General features: G+C 38.8%; 1 protein-coding gene across 1 annotated transcript in view; it reads left to right on the forward strand.

Moving 5' to 3' along the window:
• Positions 1-642: 642 nt before the first annotated feature.
• The window catches only part of KIAA1731 (KIAA1731 ortholog), a gene marked incomplete at both ends in the record, with an annotated part of 34414 nt that continues 13898 nt past the window's right edge, over positions 643-21158 (forward strand). The window contains 13 exons of the mRNA XM_008942106.1: positions 643-736; positions 4172-4285; positions 5741-5881; positions 7052-7235; positions 8553-8744; positions 9698-9922; positions 11138-11244; positions 12172-12384; positions 13103-13200; positions 13325-14408; positions 15315-15486; positions 15615-15767; positions 17157-17381. Of these exons, the coding sequence (XP_008940354.1) occupies positions 643-736; positions 4172-4285; positions 5741-5881; positions 7052-7235; positions 8553-8744; positions 9698-9922; positions 11138-11244; positions 12172-12384; positions 13103-13200; positions 13325-14408; positions 15315-15486; positions 15615-15767; positions 17157-17381 (3002 nt within the window). The remainder of the gene's footprint in view (positions 737-4171; positions 4286-5740; positions 5882-7051; positions 7236-8552; positions 8745-9697; positions 9923-11137; positions 11245-12171; positions 12385-13102; positions 13201-13324; positions 14409-15314; positions 15487-15614; positions 15768-17156; positions 17382-21158) is intronic.

Consider the following 21158-nt stretch of genomic DNA (forward strand, 5'->3'; position numbering starts at 1 on the left):
ACAGCCTTCAGGTGTGTCAGCCAAACCATTGTTGATGGACAGCTATTCAGTGACATGTGAAATGAAATGTTCTCAGGCCAGTTCTGATGGAGAGTTACCCACTTAAAAAAAAAAGTGGGTGTTGTATTTGTCATGGTCTTCCTTCTTAGCTTTTTTTATTTTTTTTAATGCAGATTGTACCAAACTTGAGCTGGTGTGAAAAACGAGCTGTGTACTCTTGGGGACAATTGTGTTTGAGAAGAGCTGAGACCTATTGATTAGATACTTAGTCTTGTCCACACTTGAGCAATTAAAAGATGCTGAAGTGATGGAGGGCTTTCTCAAAAGTTAAGTGAAAAGCAGGAATTTTGCTTTGTTCTGTAGAAGCTTGTGTAGATTAACACTTTTGCATTACTTCAAAGAATTAGTTTTTCCAGTGCTACCTTCCAGCATAAGTTCTGGACTTTTCAGTGTGCTTGCCCATCCCTATCTCCCAAGAATTTCAATTCAGATACATCTGAATCTGTTTATTTTCAGGTTTGCCTTTTATTTTGCACAGTGCTGTCATTGTTGCTTGAATAATTTTCCTTCTCCCTTTTGTGTTGTGTCTTGCTTTTTTTTTTGGGGGGGTGGGGTGTTTGTTTCTGTTTTTTTTCCCCCAAGACGAACAAATGCACGTAAGCATGCTCTGGAAGTGGAAAGAGAAAGAGCAGCCAAAGTTGCAAGCCTGCCACCTCCTCCTCCACATCCTCTTGAGGTATGTATCCATGATGCAATAGTGATCACAATTTCAGGGTACCATGTAATGTAATGATCTTTTTATTGGTCTGACTCCTCACAGCAGGATACCCAAAATTATTTGTGTACTATAAGGAGAGTGGCTCAGCAAAAATCAAGAAAATTAATGTATTATTTATTAGCATACCACTTGCTAGTTACCTTTGGTATTTATTTCTGATCTCTTATGTGTGGATTTTATTTCTTGTCATCTGAGAACTTATTGTTGTGTTTCATGTGTTTTTTAAACTTTATAATGATCTCATTTTCATTTAATAGCCTCAGTGGTATTAAACTCTACAATGATCTTTCCCAGCATGTACATGCCACCTCGGCGTTCTGTTGTAATGATGCAGTAGCAGCATTTTGATTAGTTCTGTAATAAAGGTAGTTCTGCCTTTGTAGCTGTGGGTTTTTTGTTTGTTGGTGGTGTTTTCCCTCCAATTTCCTTGGTTTTTGTAGGGAACACTAAATGTAGAGTAAGGAAAACAGTACCTAAGGCTGTTGTCTGTTTCAGGTGCTGGTGTTGCTGAGTTTGGCATTGTTGGAAAAGCACAAAATGCTGCAGCATTACTTTCTAGGAACTTCTGCAGTTTGAGATGAGTTTTATGTTGCATTCTATTAACAACAAACCCCAAACCAAACAAATTTCTAATTGGTGACCAAAAGGCAACTGCAGTTGACACTTATGTTTGTAGATTAGATAACAGCTAAAAGGACACAGTACTATCTAATTCTTTTCATCTAGCAACCTCAGTAGTGCATCTCTTACTGTTTTACAGACGTGGAATTTCCTTCTCATTCTTTAGTTGCAGGACAAGCAGGAAGGCTTTGCTCAGGTTTCCCCAGGTTCCAGTACAACTGCATTCTCTGTTGTGTCCAGTGACACTGGGTCAGTGCCCTGTTAGAGTATTACAGAATCGTAACTTCCTCTCCTGAAGTTCTACAATTTAATTAATTTCTACCCATTTCCATTTCAATCCGTTTCCACAAACGTTCTGTGCCCACCTTTTCAGCAAACATGATTGTAGCTGGTTTTAGCAGTTTGAGAACATCTGGCTTTTCTACAGTACATGGGTTTGTTTCTTTTAAGAAGTTCATGCTCTGATAATGGCAAATTGAATGAACAATTCTGCAGACGTGTTGGAGTTTTGTTGAGGAAAGAGATTGCATTGTTTAAATATAGCACAGCGTGTCAATTTGATCCGTGTAAAGCCTACCTGCCTTTAAGTCTTTTTCCTAGGTTTCATGTCAGTGTGGATTTTTGTCCTTTTGTCATAGGCTTTTGTTGTTGGGAGGGCACAGGATGAAGAATAAAATATTTTTTCTGAGTGCCAGGAACTGCATGGGGTAAATACCAAGCACCTGAAAGAAATAATTAGAGATGTGACTTATTCCTAGTTCTGTAGAGAGGGAGAAAACAAAAGATGTTAGCTGTCAATTGCAGGGGTGGAAAAAGCTGGGAGTTTGTATTGCAAATGCATTACGCAAAAGGCACTGAATTCAAATTGCTTAACCTGACTCTAAATCCTCTGAATTACAGCAAATTACAAGGTCATCTGCATAAGCATGCTTATTTTCTTAAAGCAATTTACATAAAGAGCTTATTAAACATAACTATAATCATAATCTGATGCTCTGTTGCAATAACAATTGAATAAAATTTCGTAAAATGGAACTAGGGTGGTGTCGTTCATTGCAGGATTGCTTAGAATATAAGAAACATTTTCCAAAGATAATCCTATTATTGTTACTTTACCCAGTTACAAAAGAAGTGGGTTTATTCTACATACATTGTCATAATCAAGTTTAATTCTCAGAAGGATGGCTTTTAGGAAATGGGGCTTTATTTAGTTGGACCAAATATTAAGTTACTTAATTGAAGTTAAACTGTAAACAACATTTTAGTGGCAAGTGTCAAGGTTCTTACGAATCTTTTCCTATATATAATTATAAGATGTTTCTGTAATGGAAATACAACCTAAAAATGTTACTGTACGTTGCTGCTACAGTTTTGCCAGATTCTAGTACAGAGCTATTTACTTCTTCAGGGAAATTTAAAAAAAAAAAAAAAAAAAGGGAGTTGGAAACCTATTGATGGGTCTAAGGACAGATTAACTGCAGTGGTTCCATCATGAGGTATGATGATGTTACAAGTAGTATTCTTTTCAACCTAAATTGTTTTTGACATTAACTGGAAAATTGCAGCCTCCAGCATAATTCTTATATCTTCACAGCTTTTGAATAAAATCAGGGAGATTTTATTTGATTACATGCATTTATTATTTAATTATTTGTTATACTTATTTTTTTTAAAAAAATAATTCAGAAGGCTGAGGTAAAATTATCCATTCTGAAGGTAACACGGTACAGGTCAAGCAGTGGGTGATCTGGCTAATGAGGTTTAGGTGTGGGACTTTTCTGTTTTCAGAGCTATAATCAGTATCTACAAGCGTTTTGGTTAATGCTTGTTTAGAATCAACATTATTATTAGAATTACTGTAATTTATTAAGAAAGTTAATTTTAAACCAGCTTTATCTGCAAATAAAAGTGAAGATCTTGATGACGTGCTTTTGTTTGTACGTATTTGTGCATGTATTTGTTTATTGTCATTTTTGTCTTAAACTGGGGCTATGAAGATTTGCTCTTTCAGTCAATGTGGAAAACAGTCATTTTTTAGAAGAAAGTCTAGGGGAGAGGAAGCCGAGAGAAAATTAATGGAGGGGATATTAGAAGTACAAAGGCAGGTCCTGCAGAATACTGAGTTAGCTAACCTGGCTACCTCACTGCTGAGAACGTCAGGCTGAGGCAGAGTCTGGGCACTCCATGTTCAAACCTTTTTGGACAAGAGTTGACATGTGGTAGTGTACCCAGTACTTTGTATTTTATGAATAGACAGTTTTCCGTGAAGTTACGGAAAATTCTCTTTTTTTCTGGTGAGCTAATAAATTAGACATAATGGTTCTGAGTTCTGTAAAGAAAGTCTGTACTTGAAAAGTGTTACTTTGCTGTTAGGTATCATTATGTGGTGGATTTGTTTGCCCTGTCTTGAGGTGTGTGTGAGAGCTGTTGGAAGTGGGATTTGTAGTAGCACATTAAACTTAAGTGCTTTTAAATTAAGGTTCAATGCTTTTGAACTATGAAGGCAGAGCATTCTCAGTGTTAATTTATGTGGAGAAGTTTGCCTTGGGCTGTTAGATGCTTTCAGTTGTAAAGCCCTCTAGACGTGCCTTGTGCTGATGTCCTTTGTTAGCTATTGTATGTAAGCTTTTAAACTATAATATTTTCAGGAGAGAATCTGGAGGGGGGTGGCTTTCTTTTATACGACAGTATACTACTAATTTAAGTGTACACATCACTTCCTGTATATTTGCTTTGCCTGTGATACAGCTGTGCTTGTACTTTTCTTCCTAGAATTTTGATGTGAAAAAAACTGCTGCAATGAAACCCTATAGTGCTGACAACTTTTCTGTTACACGTCATCATATTCCCAAACCTTACGTGGATGGAGAAGTGGATGGAGAGCAGGTGATTAACCCTGAGTGTGATGCATACCTCCATCTGTCTTTATATTGCATACAGTCTGGATATCAGCAAGTCAGCTTTCTAGAACGTATTTAAAAATGAACTTATATAAAGCAGCCATTACACAACTGACTAATTGTAATCTTGGATGGGGAAACTTGTAAGGCCCATTACATTCTCAGTCACTTGCAGGATCACACAGTCCCATGTGAACAGACCTCTGTAAAGAAGGTGGATTCATAAGACTGGCATAATGTTAAGACACCCAAATCTTCCACTTAGCAGCTTATGCTGAACTAATGGTTGCAGTTGCCCTTCTTTTTTCTCTTCTCCTCTTTTTAGCTTTGTACTTGCTGTCTTTACCTTGTATTTGTATTCGTCCAGTCATGCAGTCAATGGTTTCAGCTTGCCAAAATTGCACAGGTTTAATCTGAGGAAAAAGAATGATGAATAGATTTTTGCCAAATGAAGAAAATTTACTCAAGCTTACAGTAGAATCATAGAATCACTATGGTTGGAAAGGACCTCTAGGGTCATCAAGTCCAACCTTCCTCCCAAGATTTCCCTAACCAGACAAAGGCCAAAGTCAGATGGGAAGAAAGGGAGGACCTGGAAAGGGAGGGATGGAGCAGGAGCTTAGCTTTTAGAGGAGATTTTTGAAATAAGGTAATGCTATCGAAACGGGAACCAAATTAGATTCCTTTATTGGTGATGTGAAACCACAAGCTGAGTTCCTGTTCTGAATCAGCCTCTTTTAGACTAGAAAAGCTCTCTCAATTAATTGGTTTTGTGGATTTTTTCATCAGTGCATATGAAGTTTTCATTCATGAATTTAGGTTTTCTTAACATTTGAAGGACTAGTTCTAAACAGTAAGAGGAGACATTGTAGTTTGTTCAGTTTTGTCACAGAAAATTCCAAAATGTTAGTCTTTGTAGCCTTGCATATGTGCAATGATTATGTAATTTTTAATTCCTTAAGCATTTTTTAATTTTTATGTGTTTTTTTTCTCACTTAAAAATTTGCAGATCGTTTCTGGTTTCCCAAATGAGAATGAAAATGCTTCTAGATTTTTTTCCCCCCACCTTTGTTTAAAAAAAAAATCATGAGGATAGAAGTAGTCAGTCTGTAATATTGAATGTATTAATTTCACCTTGTACTGTAGGAAAAATAACCACTCTGCTATAGCAAATCATACAAATGATTGTCCCTAGTACAGCTTGACACTAGAACACTTTGACATCTACACTTAAGGAATAAGTAAACATGCATTATATTTTTTCTAAGGTAAAAAACTTGGTCCTGCTTGTAACCAAGAATTATCGACCTTCAAGGGTGTTTGTATGTCGTTGTATGTATTTTAAGTGCTTTTGCTGCAGAGGTATTAATTTCTTTATTGTTACACGTGCTTTAAACTACCGCAAAGAACTTCATGGACTAAACTATTGATTGACTGCCAGCTAGATGCTCGAGTAGCTGCTGAAGAAGAAGGGAAACGCTTGGAGGAACTACACAGAGAGGCAGAGAGGGAGAGAAGAGAGCAGCTTGAAAAGGCACATCTCAGAGGAAGTCAGGCCTTGAAGAAGGTCCATTTGGCTCAGGTGGGCAAAGTAGTTGTGTCTGGTTTTATTGTCAAAATGACCAGTGTTAAGTAAGTTGTAGACAGGTTATTAGTGGAGGAATTACAGTTGCAGGAGGAAAATTGGTGGAATAAATTCATTTTTCAGAATGTGTTTTAAAATAAATCAAACCATTTGGTCATTTTGGCTGTCTGGGAAGATGGAGAATGAAAGAACATCCTTCAATTTTTGTTACCTTTAATGTTTGGTTAGCTGTTAACCCACTGGTAATAATGAAGCTGAACTTTTTTAGTAGATGATAAGCTCTACTTTTCCACATCAGCTTTAACTGGCGTTGGTTATTATGTACTTCACGAAAAAATATTGGTTATTGTTGGTTATTATGTACAAAAAAATAGTTTATTATTAAGAAGGCAAAAGTTTCTTTTTTTTTTTTTGATAAACTTTTCAAAGTTTGTACTCAAAAGCTGAGATTCTGTTAGTGTATAGATCGGGAAATGCTGGAATTGTTTTATACTATATAGTACTGTATATTTTGTATTTATATTGTACAATTTTTCAAGTAGTAAAGACAAAACTATTAGGGAATGGTCTTTTTACCTAGAGGTATGTTCTCAAATTCTTTTTGTTGTGTGCTATCTTCAAGTATTTTTGGAGCCTAGAAATAGTAAAAGCTTCCTGTTTCTCAGTTGAGACATGATTTGCACTGAATGAGTAACCTAACTAAAATGTGGAACTATAGAAATATTACTGATGCTCCTTAAGTTAACAGAAAAAAAAAATCCAACCAAACTTCAAATAAAGCATATATATAATGATAGTGTGCCAAGAGTGTTTAGTTCACATCTTAAAAAGTAGTGATTGCTGAAGTATAAGCTAATGAAAGTAACTTGCCAAAGGAAGTACTAATTTACCTTGTAAAATAGAAGATTATGTTGAGGAAAGTCAGCCTATAGGTACAGTCTGGTCCTTTATTTAACGTCAGATCTTCTAGGTAGTATTGAGGACTCGTGTTTAAAGGTTAGATACAGCGTTCTCCTGAGGAAGCACCCTTTCCCTAGAATAAAGTTAACTTCAAACACTAAGGATTAGACAAACTTCAGAGTAACCAAGTGTGTGAAAGTATGGTACCAGTCCTGGCAGGGGCTGTCAGAACACTGAAGGTTTGTCATCCTTTCTTGTGCCCTGAAGGACAGGGAGAGGCTCCTGAGAGAACTCGAGCACATGCAGAACGCGGATCGGATGCGCAGGCGACAGGTTGTAGCACAGGTGCCACCCCAGCTTTTTGTGCCTGCCTACAAACGCCTGGAAATGAAGGAGGCATGGCAGAGAGAACTGGAGTTTGCATTTGAAGATATGTACAGTGAAGACAGGGGTAAGTAGTTTGGAGGCTTCTGAATCTGGTAGCCCAGCAGAGGCGAGGCAGCTGCAGCAGCCTGTCCCCACATGCGCAGGTAGCAAAGCTGTGTGTGTATTCCCAGTAGGCACACACACAGAACCGGGCTTTCAGTGCACATACACAGCTGGCCACACAGGCCTGCACAGCACACACAGCATTTGCACCAGACACAAAGAGCATAAGTGGCCTCATCCTGTTCACTGCTCTGGCTGCTCAGGATGAAGACCTGTTAGTGGGATATACATCTGTATGTACAATATGGATCCCTCCAGCAACTGGTCTCAGATGCTCAGTTTACCCAGTAGTTGTCTCCTGCATCCCAGGTCTCCACCAGTCACACTACAGATCCTCCAGTAACAGGTCGTAGACGCTCAGTCTACACAGTAATTCATCCAGGAGCCTGTAGCCTTCCAGTTACCTCACATGTCCACATACACACTGATATGCCCAAGTCTATGTGAGAGATCACTCAGTAAGTGGCTGTAGACACTCCCTCCTACCTAGCAGCTGTCCCTCTTTCAGTCTCCTCAGTTGCTGGCTCCCAGGCTTCCCAAGACTTGCTGCTCCACTCTAGTTGTTGCTATTCAAGACCCAGCTGGGGGTGTGAGTGTGTGCACAGACTGGACACAGGTGGCCCTGTGAGTTTTGGTCCCCACTCCAGTTGCTGTCCCTTATATGTCAATACACACACATGTACAAAGTAGAGGGTCAGGCATCAAATCTTACAAAAATAAGAAATAGAGTGGTACAGCAGCAGGGTCAGCTCAAGCTGAGTGCCTCCAGGGAGGGAGGGAGGGATGAACTCAGACAAAGAAATCCCTGCACAGTTACACCCTTACAGACTATTCACACCCTCACCACCCTTCCACTCTTCACACTCCTCAAGCACCAGTAGATTCAGTAGTGATTCTGGTTTGACATCTTGTGACTGCTTACTGAATGCCTTCACTGACTCCAGACAGGCCTTTATCTTGTGTAGTTGCAGCTGCTGTTGATGGTTGGAGCCTTGAAGCCTCCTTATCTTCTGGCTTGTTCTGGCTCTGGAGACCCCTTTTTACAGCTAGCGGCCTAAGGCTTCAGCAGATCTAGCTACTCATGCTAAGTAAAGCTAAGCAAACAGCACACTAAACTGTAACTCTTAAGTGATTCATTCTGTTTTAGTTGAGTTAAATCTGTTGTGAATAAAGCTGTTAAGACTTGAACATCTTAGGGATTTGTATGTTGAGTGTAGTCTTGCAATGTTGGTTGCTTTTTATTCAGTTGGTCATTTTACATGGTTGTTCTTCTAATTAGAAATAAAAGGAGACCTGGTTTTGCAGTTTGAGCCACAACCCTTACCAGCCCCTTCTGACAGATCTCAAGATAATGATCTCGATATCTCTTTGGAGCAAGAATCTGCTTGTGACACTCAGCCAGAATCTGTTTGTGATAGTCGGCAAGAATTGGGAGAGATGACAGAGGAGGAGGTCCCCAGCAAATCAGAAAGTAAAGCTTTTAAACTTTACATTTAACTTAAACCTTTGGGTTTTAATAGTAGAAGATACTTTTTTTTATATATTAAACTAAATATTAACTAAAGTATCATCTATACCAAAATTCCTTAATGCCTGTGAAGTATTTCAGTATCAAGTGGTTTATGATGTTTACTGTGGGTGATAATACTCTAAAGATTATGAATTTAAAAATGAAAATGTGACTTCTTTTTCTAATGTACTTCAGTTGCTTGGTATACTGACAATAATTTTTAATTGTTGCAAGAACTACACTGTTAGTAGTCATAATTATTCCTATATAATTAGTGTAAATTATGGGATAATACTGGTATGTGAACTCAAATGTTTTCATTTTCTTTTTTCAAATATATCAAAACTTTTACTACTTATGAAAGTCTACTTATTATGTGTCCTTTACATTCAAGTTTGTGATTGAGTTGCTCCATGTTGTGAGTAGGCTGCAACAGCTGTGTGTGTGTGTGTTCTCTGTGCTTGTGGCACATGCAGGATAATGTGATCTGAACGAGAAATGTGTTAGTGAACTTGACTGCTTTGCCAAGCACTTCTGCCACATCCCTTTGCTGGCACAATCTGTTTTTTGGTCTGTGATGTGTGGTGTTGCCAGTGCTGATGCAAAGGAGACGGCAGCAGCACAGAGGCAGCCGGAGGGGAGAGTGCTGCCTGTTTCTGCAACAGTGCAGCCTAGGACAAGTCTGACTGAAACACTGCAGCTAGCTTAGCCATCCTTTTAAAGCACACAGAGATAAAGCACTGCTTCTCTCTTGCAGGAAAGAGAAAATATTGTTAAGCTTTTGAAACTTGGTAATATACCTGAGCTATTTGTCCAACTGTGTAAGCATTTTAAAATAATTTTTAAAGTTTGTTTTGTTTTTATGATGTGAAATTTCACTACCCAGAACTCTGAACAGTATATATTCTTTATAGATCATGAAGAAGCAAAAACTCACCAACCCCAGTCGAAACTTGCCTTAAAGAAATTACTGAACAAAATTAGAAGCCAAAAAGAGGAGTGGACATCAAAAAGTGAGAGAGAGATTCAAAGTGAAATTGAGACTATTGAATCGGGCACAATTGCTGGTGAAGAGAGACAGTTGTGTAGTTTAGAACATGACAGTGAGCAACAGAAGACTACCATATGTGAAGCCAAAGGTACATCATACGTACTTGCATCAAATGTTATTGTGTAGGAGCAAAAAGGCTTGTAAGAATGGACTAGAACAAAACTATTTAATGACTTTTCAATGGTAGTGTTTTGTGATGTTGCCAGAAAGTACAGTTCTCCTGTATTTAACTGCAGTGTATTGTGAATTTAAAACCACAAAGGGAAGAGCTTTTGTTCTTAGGTCCAACTTGCCCATTAAGGTCTTGTGGGTAAAAGATGTCCAAAATACCTTTAACTTTTAAATGTTGTCCAAATTGTTGTCACACTTGGTGTAGCCATGCTTTGGTAGGTGGTTGCCTCCAGGATTACAATTCTCAGTACGCAATTGGGCGTTGGAGTTCTTTACCTGTTGATCTGGAAATGCGCAGGACAAGCTTGAGCTGATGTGTCTGAACTCATGGGGTGTTTTATCTGCTTCTACATACCATCTCGAAAAGTGTGTTTGTAAAACTGGAATTTGTAGCAATTAGACGTTGCATTTTGTTGGATACCCAAATAATTTTGGCTTTCCATTCCTATCTTTTGGTTGGTTAAGCTACTGCTGAAGTTGGTGAACTTGTACGCTAAGTGGGATTTCTGAAGTATTAAAGTGATTGAGTTGTGCTGGGTTTGGGTTTAGTTTGTTTCTTCTTTTTCCTTTCATACAATGCTTGTTTGTTTTTTTAAAACAATATTAATTGATTTAGTTCAGTCATGTACATGGATACACCAGTGTAAAACCTGGGGCTTGGAGAGTGCAGCAAGAGTGAAAACATGCCTCTGGGGGAAATGTTGCTGTTTGAAGCTGATGGTACAGCAGGAAGACTTATTTTTTTCTGCAATAGCCAAGTGTTGAATTGTTTCCTCAAAGAGTGCCAGGGTTAGGCCCTCTTCGTTCTGAGAGGTTAGCCTGTCTGTTTTACTCCTCAGGATGATGTTGCTATTAGGCTACCAAGTCATCTGGGTAAAAACAGTCTTGAGTCCCATGGGAGCAGGGTCATTGCTGTGTATTTGAGAAAGACACATGATAAAGGGCTGTTAAAGGCTTAAATGATACAAAAAAAAAAACCTTGATTTTCCAGCTTAGAGAGACATGCAGAGTAATGGGGTGGAGATGCAACTCTTTCAAAGAGCATTTTTTTTAGAGAGTCTGGGAAACTAATGTGTAAAGAAGATCCAAAGCTCTTTCTGGCTGCAGTTAACAATTAAATAATGTGTTTTAGACTCTGTGAAAACCTTGGAAAATACAGTTGCAGCTGAAAATTCAGTTCTGATCCATCCTCAAGAACAAGCAGCTAAAGTCAGAAGGGAAGAGGAGAGACAAAAGTGGGTGTGTATGCACTTATTCCTATCTCTGTTACAGTTACAGAAGGTTTTGATGTGCTTTGGGATATACAGCAGCTATAGATCCTTTTAATGCATTTTTAACACTTTAAATAAACTTTTACTGTAACGTTTTCTATACTTGACATCTGTGTTTTTGTTTTGTTTTTTTTTTTTTTTAAAAAGACAAAACCAGCAGATCCTCTAAAATGTGGTTACTTTCCTTAATGTTCCTGTTCTCCCACTTTGCCCCTGCCCAGGTGTATATATTGCTGTGCCCACATTAGCTGTTTGCAGGTCTAGCTTCTCCTCAGGCTGCTGTCCAGGTCATCCTTGACAGTACTTTGAAATTTTCCTTTGCTTCAATTCTAAAAGCATCTATCCTCTTGCTGCACATGGCTCTAAGTGATTGGTAGCTGGTGGGTACATGGAAGGAGAATAAATGTAAACAAACTGCTTCAGAGATTTATGGAGTGCTCTTAAAGTGGCTGTACATTAACTCAAGCCTTACAAAATGTCTGGAATTGTTAATGTTTAAATGTGGTGAACTCTTCACAAAAACATCTATAAAGTGCAAAGTAGATTTCTGAATTCAGTTTAAGAAAAGGACTTATTGCAGTCTCTGGAAAATGATAATGCATCTTGAATGGTTAGGTTCCAATTTTATCCATTCCGTTAATTTGAGAACAGACAATAGTGCAATTGTAAATGGATTCAGGGACTACTGGAAATATCTAACCAGTAAATACAAAATTATTCTTATAAACTTTGCAACTATTTTTAAAAGGCCTCTTACAATTCAGAAATGCCTGTCACAAGCAATAAAATTTCTGCTGTAAGCTGGAGCAGAGTTTTGTGTGGATGGTGTGTGTGAGGGGTCTTCGAGTTCTTCGTCATTCAGTTCTGAGATTAACTTTCATTTTTCTTCCAATAGTATGAGCAAATAGAGCAACAGAAACAAGAACAGCTGGCCTTGCTTAAACAACTTGAAGACGAGAGAGCACGTTTGGAAGCTGATTTTCTGAAGATCCAAATTCAAACCTGTTTGGAGGAGGCTAAGGAAAAAAAAGAGGAGAAAGAGCAAGGTCAGCTGGTAGAAAGCCACAGTGTTCCTTCTACAGATCAGCAGAACAAAGTGGAACATGAGGTGAATTGTAGAAGATTGTGTGTAGCCTTTAAATTATCCTTATTATAAAAGAAATCAAGAGCATCTTTTGCCAATTTAAAATAATAAATTTTTATCAAAACAGTAAATTTTTATTTCACATGATATCACTAGACATTGAATATTGGATTGTCTTTGCCTAGTCCCAGGGGCAGGATGTCTGGTTAAAGTACCTGTTAGTAAAATCTGATTAATCATATAATGATTACACATGTATCCTTTCCCCAGGAGAGGAAAAAAAAATATTAAAAAATCCTGTGGGGGGGAAGAAAGACAAAATCCCTACCTCTGTTTCTATCTCTAAATCTCAAAGAACTACTTTAAAGGGAAGGAGTTTATTGAGACTGTTGAAGGAGAGTAATTTTTTTTTTTTTAAATCTTGACTCATTTGTACCACCTGTACTCTTTTGAGAATCTGATTGCCCTGAAAGTGCATCTCCCTGTGTTTGCTGCTGGGTACCTTTACCTCTGAGCTAAGCTGCTGTGAGCAGCACTGAAGGTGTGCGCTTGGCTTGCCAGGAGAGGCTGTGGCTGTGGGACATCCAGTTTCATTGCCTCAGGCTGAAACCTCACAGGCTTGAAACGCTGGTACAGAGTGGCTTCTGGAAACTTAGGAGAAAGAACGTACAGCTTAAGATGGTTGCTTTAATTCTGTGAGTTATTTGTATATGTGCACTTAAAATTATATTATTCTGATTAGGCTGGAAATAGTACTCTGCCAGAAGCCAGGAGTCCTAGAGAGGACAGCCATTTACAGGTGATTCGTGATTATCAACAACGCCTTTTACAGCAAAACAGGTAAATTCTGGTAGGAAATGGAAGTCTGAGTTGCCTGATTCAAAATATTTTGAATTGCTTGGATTGAATTGGATGTTTATCTTTGCACTATTCTGGAAAGATTTCATGTTTTCATTCTGTTTAGGCTGCATAAACAGACCATTGAAGAAGCTAGAAAGCATCTACAGGAGTATCAGAATAAACTGAGGCAACGATACATATCTGCTTCTGCAACACCTCTGAGTTCTGTGGAAGCAAAATCATTTAATTTAAAGCCTGCCTCAGAGCCATCTCTGCAGAGGCAGGGAGTGCTCCCAGCGCCGTGCCAGCCGTGTGGGCGAGGCCAGGCACAGGAGCACGCACGGCCGCTACCCGGGCTCGCAGGAGCGCTGCGTGTGCTGGCAGAGCCATCTTCACAGAAATGTGAAGAGCAAATTCATAGTGCTTCTCCTGGCAGGCACACGCAGTTTGTAGAAGCATCGAAGTTGAAGCATGGAGAGTTTCACTTGCCGTATAGCTGTCCGTCACAGGGACAAGTGGGAATGTTGGAAAGCTCCAATAATGATGTCAGAGCACCATCTCAGTTCCAGTTACCATCACAGTTCGTCATGAGGGAGGCCACTGCAGTAAGGAAGCGACCAGAAGCACGCGTACAACGTGTTAGGTTTGTTTTGCCTACAGAAGATTCCTCAGAGCTGTCAGAACCAGTGCACTTTAAAGAGTCATCTCAGAAGATGCCTAACCATCAAACAGAGTCAGAAGGTGCAGAGGAGCCTGCACTGAAGACGCCCGTCTTGCCAGCAACAAAGGAATCTCATATAGCTCAGGCAGCCTCAGTCAATATTTTGGCACATCATCAGGGATCTGCCGAAAGCACCATCAAAACAAGCCTTGAACAACCCCTCAATCTTCCTGAACCTATGACTTTATCTCAGGAAGAATCTAAAGCCCATGATGTGGAGCAATTCCTGATACCAAAACTAGGAGATGTGTCTTTGTTAAATTATTCTGATATACTGAATTTAAGGGATAGAGTGTTGGCCTCGTCAGAAAGCATCCAAGCTCAGCAAAAGTATTTGAAAGAATTGCAAGAGCAGCTAGATGCACAAAGAGAAGCTCTTCTTGCTAGGCAGAAAATACAAGAACAACTACTATTACAGAAGCAAGATAAATTGAAAGAACAGATGCAGAGACAGCAAGAGGCTTTGAAAGAATTTCTGAGCAGGCAGGTAAGCTTTATAAATGCATTGCATAGTGAATAATCTAGTAGGTGATCAAACTTAAGAGTGAGTGTTACCAATTAGCAAAGTATCTCTTGGAGTGTTGATAATTTTAGGTGATTTACTGTAATGAAAATTTTAATTGGGACTTGTGATTTGTAATCAGAAGTTCTTTTCTGTAAGCCCCAAGAGCACCATTTTGTTCAGCCTAGCAGAAGAAATGTGAACTTCTGTGCTTGATCTCTGAGCATAATGCCTATTGAAATAGTTATGTTGTCTGAAATATCTGCAGTTTTCTTCAGCTCTAGAAATGCAGCCATATGTGTAGACAGCTCTTGTATTAAAAATACCTATGCAGTACCTCAAAGAATATCATAAGCATTTTGAATAGTTTTTTTAATGTCTTTTTATGTGTACCCATTAGAAAATTGGTTTAGCAGCTGCACTTCTCACTAGCAGTTTTGCTTGTTTCCAAAAATGCAAGTTTATTTTTGTTTCCTTTTGCCCCTCTCCCTTTTTTTCAGACAGATGCTGTCTTAGAAAAAAAAATACTACCTAGAGTCCCTGTCTCTTGTTTTTGCTGTCTCCAAACAGCTAGAATTCCTGAATTTAGAAGCTGAAAAAAAAAAACAATTCCTGAAAATTCTTTTGTTTCTGTTTAAAATGCTGTCTTCTGATCTAATCTAAGAACAGCCTTGAAAATTTAAATTGTTTTAGCACATTAGATTTGTAGAGCTAAATAAAATCCTATCTGTCCAAATGTTTTTGTAAGCTAAGCAAGTGTCCAGTATCTTGTATACTTGAACCACTTTTTCAAAGTGCTCAATATTGTCCTTCATGGACACACACACAAAAATGCTGGTTTGATAAATGAGTATAAAAATGGTCTTATATACAGTTGCTTCTCCCCTCCAGGTGAAACATATCTGCACCAATGAGGATGTGACAGAGGCACAACAGCCTGACTGGATTAGTAGGACTGACTTTTTCCAAGTCTCAGAAAACTACCAGCAAGAGAATTGTGGCAGGAGTAAATTTCATGGAAGTGAGATGATTTCACAGTGCCTTGGTCCAGCTGAGCAAACTGGTAAGGCTGTGTAGTATTTTTCCTTATAATTTTTCTCATTTTGCAGCTGAGATGGAGCTCTCTTCCATCTCCCCAAGTTAATCTGAGATACAGATATATATTGCAAAACTCAAAACTTTGTCTTACAGAACAGTCTGAGAGAGTTTTATGTAGAGAACAGAAAAGGAAATCTGCCAAGCCACCTGTGACAAAAGTCAAGTTGGGGCTTGATTTGGAACAACATGAACTTAGTGTTATACCAGAGGCAGATACACCGAAGAGTTGCAGCATTTCTTTTGCAGGTAAAGTGTGTGTGTATATATATATATGGAGATAAACTATATAATAACTGCTGCTGTTCCTCAGAAATACAGTTGGGAGGAAATTAATCTTTTCTGAAGAGTCTTTGATATGATAAATTATGAAATAATAGCTAATACTGTTGCTTTTAAGGTATAATTTATATAAGAACAAAGTGAGTTATAGTTGAAAAAAGCTTGTCCTGTCATTGTCTGTCTATAAAACCATAATCAAAATGAAATTTCACCAAGAAAAGAAAATTCACTGTAATTCTGTGACTGTAGTTCCCTGTTGATTTTTCTGTTGGCTAGGGTCTGTGTTAATAAACAATTTTAAAGAGAACCATCAGAGTTGATGGATGGTGTATATCAACTTCCCTAAGTATGTTTGTTAGAGTCTGCATGTGATGCTTTGTAAGTCTCTGTAAAGAACATTAACAGGAACAACAAACTGATGTTTTCTAAATGTAAACTTTTAGGTTTTTTTGTAAGTCTTTTCATAGCTCATACTTAATGTGTGTTTTACAGGAGTTTCAATACTGTGACAGTGTTTTTTAAGAGGGCTAAGCAGAACGATGAGAGTAACTATAGGCCCATCAAGCTGGCATTCATCTTGAGAAAACTAATGAAAGAGCTGATATGGGACATATTTCAATTAATTAATGCTAGTCATCATCAGTTTATGCAGAATGATTCTTGTTGGACCAATTTGGTATCTTGATTAGGCAACCAGATTTGTTGGTGAAGGCTTTGATTGAAGAATATATGTATATTCTCAGAAGCACTTGGCATAGTGTTACACATCTTAATAAAAAAAATCATAAAACATACCATAAAAGTTTTCTGAAATATTACCTAGTGGAATTGTAGAGTAGGGAATACTCATTTGCTATGTAATTGTGTTATGATCTACAGGTGATTTATTCCTACATTAGCTAACCATTGGTCATGGTGGTAACAAAACATTGAACTTGAGGGTTTTTTTTTGGATTGGGTGGCCAAAAAATGCTGTTTTGTAGGGTGAGTTGGGAAAAAAAAAAAAATCTTTATGCTAGAGCAGAGAAGTTATATTGCCTCCAGATTTGAAAAAATCACTGAAAGTTTTGGTGGGCTTACTGTGTAGAAAAATAAGTTTGGATTTTTTTTAAAGAAATTTTCAGCTTGGAATGAGAGTTTTGAGACCTGTATAATCTTCCCATCTGTCTTACCCATAGACTATGTGGTGCAAAGGCTTTTCCTGACCTGATCCTGCTGTCTTTAATAAAACAGGGCAGCACTGCATGAATTCAGCAGGTTATTTCTATAGACCAGAACATGCACAGTCATGTTTTTCATGAAGTGCAAACCACTGAATTTCTATACCTAAACTGATTACAAATGTTTTCAATTCAGATAGAACGGCTTCTGTTGGTGGAGAGTCTTCTCCCATTTCACACATGGGAGAGTCTGCGTATGGGAAGCATTACAGCCATGCTCTCCACGGAGAAGGCAGCTTACCTCTGAGCACAACAAACTACAAGGAGCCAATCTGTCATGGAAGTCCAAGGCAAAGGAAGCAGCCAAGTAGATTATTACAAGAGGTGCTGATGATGACTGCTGAAAATTCAAATGATTCAGGTGAGGAAATCCTCTTTCTTTGAGTTATGTGATACCGTTCAGAACAGCTAATCTTGCTCTTATTTATTTGTAGCATATGACCTGAATTAAATAACATTCAATGCTATTTAAATACTGTTTAAATTTGTGTGTAAAAAAAGTGTTTCAATGTGTCTCAGGATGGTGGGGGTTTCTTTTTGTCATTTATTTCTATCGTAGTAGCAAAAGTCCACACAGCAGTAAACTTTCTTGCTGGGCAACAGTTTCTCATCCAAAGCAGGTTTTGTGCCTGTACCTTGTAGAACTGTCCGTAAAGAAACTTTTATACTTCCTGATTGCCCTTCCCTTACCAGGAGAATCCTATGCATGCATAGAGAGCAAACTGCTGTAGAAAGCTGCAGGTGTCTCTTCCTCCTGAGGGAGGTACCTTCTGCCCAGACTGTGCAGTGTTCAGGTTTGAAGCTTTACCAGATGGGACCTGGTTTGAGCAGACCAGTGGTGTGCCTGATTAAGTACCCCATGAATCCTTGTACTGACACAAAGGAAATTAATCCTTAAAAAGAAACCTGGAGTGTTGTCATGCTAATGAAGATGTCCACTGAAAGATCAGTGTGGATAAGAAATTGCTTAAAAATACAGCTGAGACAGAAAAAAAAAAAAAGGCTGAGTGTTATCCTTGGCTCAAAGAAACAACTTTGAAGACTCAGCTTTTAGTTATGACAGAAATAAAAGTAGTGCAATAAGGTAAGGGTTACTTTAATTTTGATCTTCTCTGTTCATCTGTGAAGACCTTTTATTAGAGATCACACATGTGAGGATGGACTGTGTCCATATTTGACAAATTGTGATTCCATAAATGAAAAAAAAGGTGTTTTCACTACCAAAAAAAGTAGTGTTTTTTGTTACAAAGTGATTTGTGTATGTTCAAAATAATTTTGTTGCAAGGTTATTGAAATCTTAGTAGCTTGTTCTGGGTAGTTTGACTGGCTTATATAAGGGTAAAGGTGACTAGCCTTAGGTAAACAGAAAAGGTGGACTACTAAGACATTTTTTGAGAGATTGGACTAACAATTGGATGCCATTGTCTCCCATAACATCCTCATAGGTAAGCTCAAGAAGTGTGAGTGGACAGGGAGATGGCTGGAGAACTGGCTGAATGACAGGCTCAGAGGGTTGTGATCAGCAGCACCGAGTCTGTAGCTAGTGGTGTTCCCCAGGGGTCAGTACTGGAGATCCAGTCTTGTTCAACATCTTCAGCAGCGACCTGGGTGAAGGGATGGAGTGTACCCTCAGCACGTTTGCTGGTGATGCAAAACCAGGAGAGGTGGCTGACACACTGTAAGGCTGTGCTGCCATTCATAGAGACCTGGACAGACTGGAGAGCTGGGCAGAGGGGAACTTAATGAAATGCAACAAGGACAAGTGTGGAGTCCTGCACCTGGGGTGGAATAACCCCATGCACCACTACAGGCTAGGGGCTGACCTGCTGGAAAGCAGCTCTGTGGAGAAGGACCAGGGTGTCCTGATGGACAAGGTAGCCATGAGCCAGTAGTGTGCTCTTGTAGCCAGGAAGGCCAATGGTATTCCAGGGTGCATTAAGAGGAATGTGACCAGCAGGTTGAGGAAGGTTCTCCTTCCCCTCTGCTCTGCCCTGGTGAGGCCACATCTGGAGTACTGTGTCCAGTTCTGGGCTTCCCAGTTCAAGAGGGACAAGGAACTACTGAACAGAGTCCAGCAGAGGCTATGAAGATCATGAGAGGACTGGAGCATTCCTCTGATGAGAAAAGGCTGAGAGCCCTGGGGCTGTTTAGCCTGGAGAAGAGAAGGCTGAAAGGGGATCTTATCAATGCTTATAAAGGGTGTATGTCACGAAGATGGGGTCAATCTATTTTCAGTGGTGCCCAGAGATAGGACAAGGGGCAATGGACACAGACCAGAACACAGGAAGTTCCACATCAGCATAATGAGAAACTTCTTTCCTGTGAGGGTAATGGAGCCCGGGAACAGGCTGCCCAGAGAGGGTGTGGAGTCTCCTTCTCTGGAGACTTTGAAAACCTGCCTGGACATGTTCCTGGGCAACTTGTTCTAGGTGAACCTGCTTTAGTAGTGCTTTAGGATGGTCTAGATGATCTCCAACCGCTACCATTCTGGGATTCTGTCAAGGGTTTCAATTTCTGCTGGTCTTCCCTGCACTTGCACACTTAGCTTGTCTGTCCAGGGTTGAAATGAGGTCAGCTGAAGGGCTCCAGTACGTGCAGGTGGAAGTGCTCGCTTCCTTCAGATTTTGGGCAGTTTGGAAGGCGGTTTGTCGTCGCTGGGGCTGAGCAGTGCTGGGCTGACCTGCTGGGGACTAGGGCACATGCTTTGTGAAGCACTGACTAAAGCACTTCCAACCTTATTACCAGATGACAGCATCTCGTGGTCCAGTCCAGTTTTCAGTATCCACCTACAATCACTTACTAGAGCTGTAAAGGAATTTTCAGCAACTTTGCTACCTTACATGTACATCTTCATGAGCAGTACAGCTCTGTAGTATGCACCGCCTGCTGATACTAGAAATGTCACCACTGCCTCAAACCTTAAGATGACGTTTCATTTACTTTATGTTGAGACAGCCTTTTTAATTCAATCAGGATTACTAGGAATTGGAACTTGGTTTGACTAAGTACATATAAGCTAATTTTCTTTCAGCTGCTTCCTTTAATTATCAGAATACTCTTTCTGAAACATATTTGTATTTAAACAAATTATCACCAAAGAATTTTGTCCTTTTTAAGAATATTTGAAGAAAAGGCTTGTACTTTTTCTGAGTAGGTTGTAGAAGCATTGCTAGATCAGCCATTACCAAATATGAAATATCTTAGTGCAGTGTCTTTTTACATTTGTGACTATTATATATGAACAGTGCAATGGTTTATGTAAGAGGATTAGAAAATTTCATATGAACATCCATATATATTAAAAAAAAACCCAAGGCTTTCTGTGATTATGTATTTAAGAGGATTGTCCTCTTGAACAGTTTAACTACCAAAACTGTCAACAGTACCTGTATAATGTGAAGGCTGTGAAGCACTTTGATACTTTTAGTAACCACTGCTGTATCTTCAGCAAGATAATCTGCAGTCCATGTTAAATATAAAATTTCTGAAGGAGGATACTTGAAATGTATTTTAAGTTGTTACTTACAATTCGTAGCTTTGATTTCTTTATTTTTTTTCCAAAAAATTGATTCCAAACAGAACATAATTGCAATTTTCCCATGTTGTCAAGATGCAGTTTTATCTCCAAAGGTGAGAGCAAATAAATGCTTTGCACATGTGATCTTGGACCTTATTCTTTGCAGTTATGTTCCTTGTGGTTTCTACCTTGGATCAAATAATGTAAAGTTTTACAACGTCAGAGTTGTACTGCTTTTGTGTTTTCAGAACCACTAGATGTGCACAGATCCTATTAATCACTGTTGACATGCTTTTTCAAAATAAAACATTAAAGATAAAATGGTAAATGTTATGTAGGTTTTTAAAAAGATAAACTTGGTAAATCCGCTTGGATGCTTATCAACAAAGGTGAGTTTCCTTTAGTAGACTTGCCCTTGGCTAACAGGCAAATTTTTTTATTTCTATAATTAGTTGCCTTTCTCTATTTATAAGAAGAAAAATAACTTTGTCCCCCTCAAACTTGGAGGCAGACATATCTGAATGTAAAATGGGACTTAAAGACAGCTTTAGGTTGAGGGAGGATGAATCCTGTGCTCATAATTGAGTGGTTTCAAGTGCTATGGAGGCTGGTCAGCTGGGT

The sequence above is a fragment of the Merops nubicus genome, unplaced genomic scaffold (genome assembly GCF_000691845.1).
Source record: "Merops nubicus isolate BGI_N331 unplaced genomic scaffold, ASM69184v1 scaffold3176, whole genome shotgun sequence".
In the NCBI taxonomy this organism is placed as follows: Eukaryota; Metazoa; Chordata; class Aves; order Coraciiformes; family Meropidae; genus Merops; species Merops nubicus.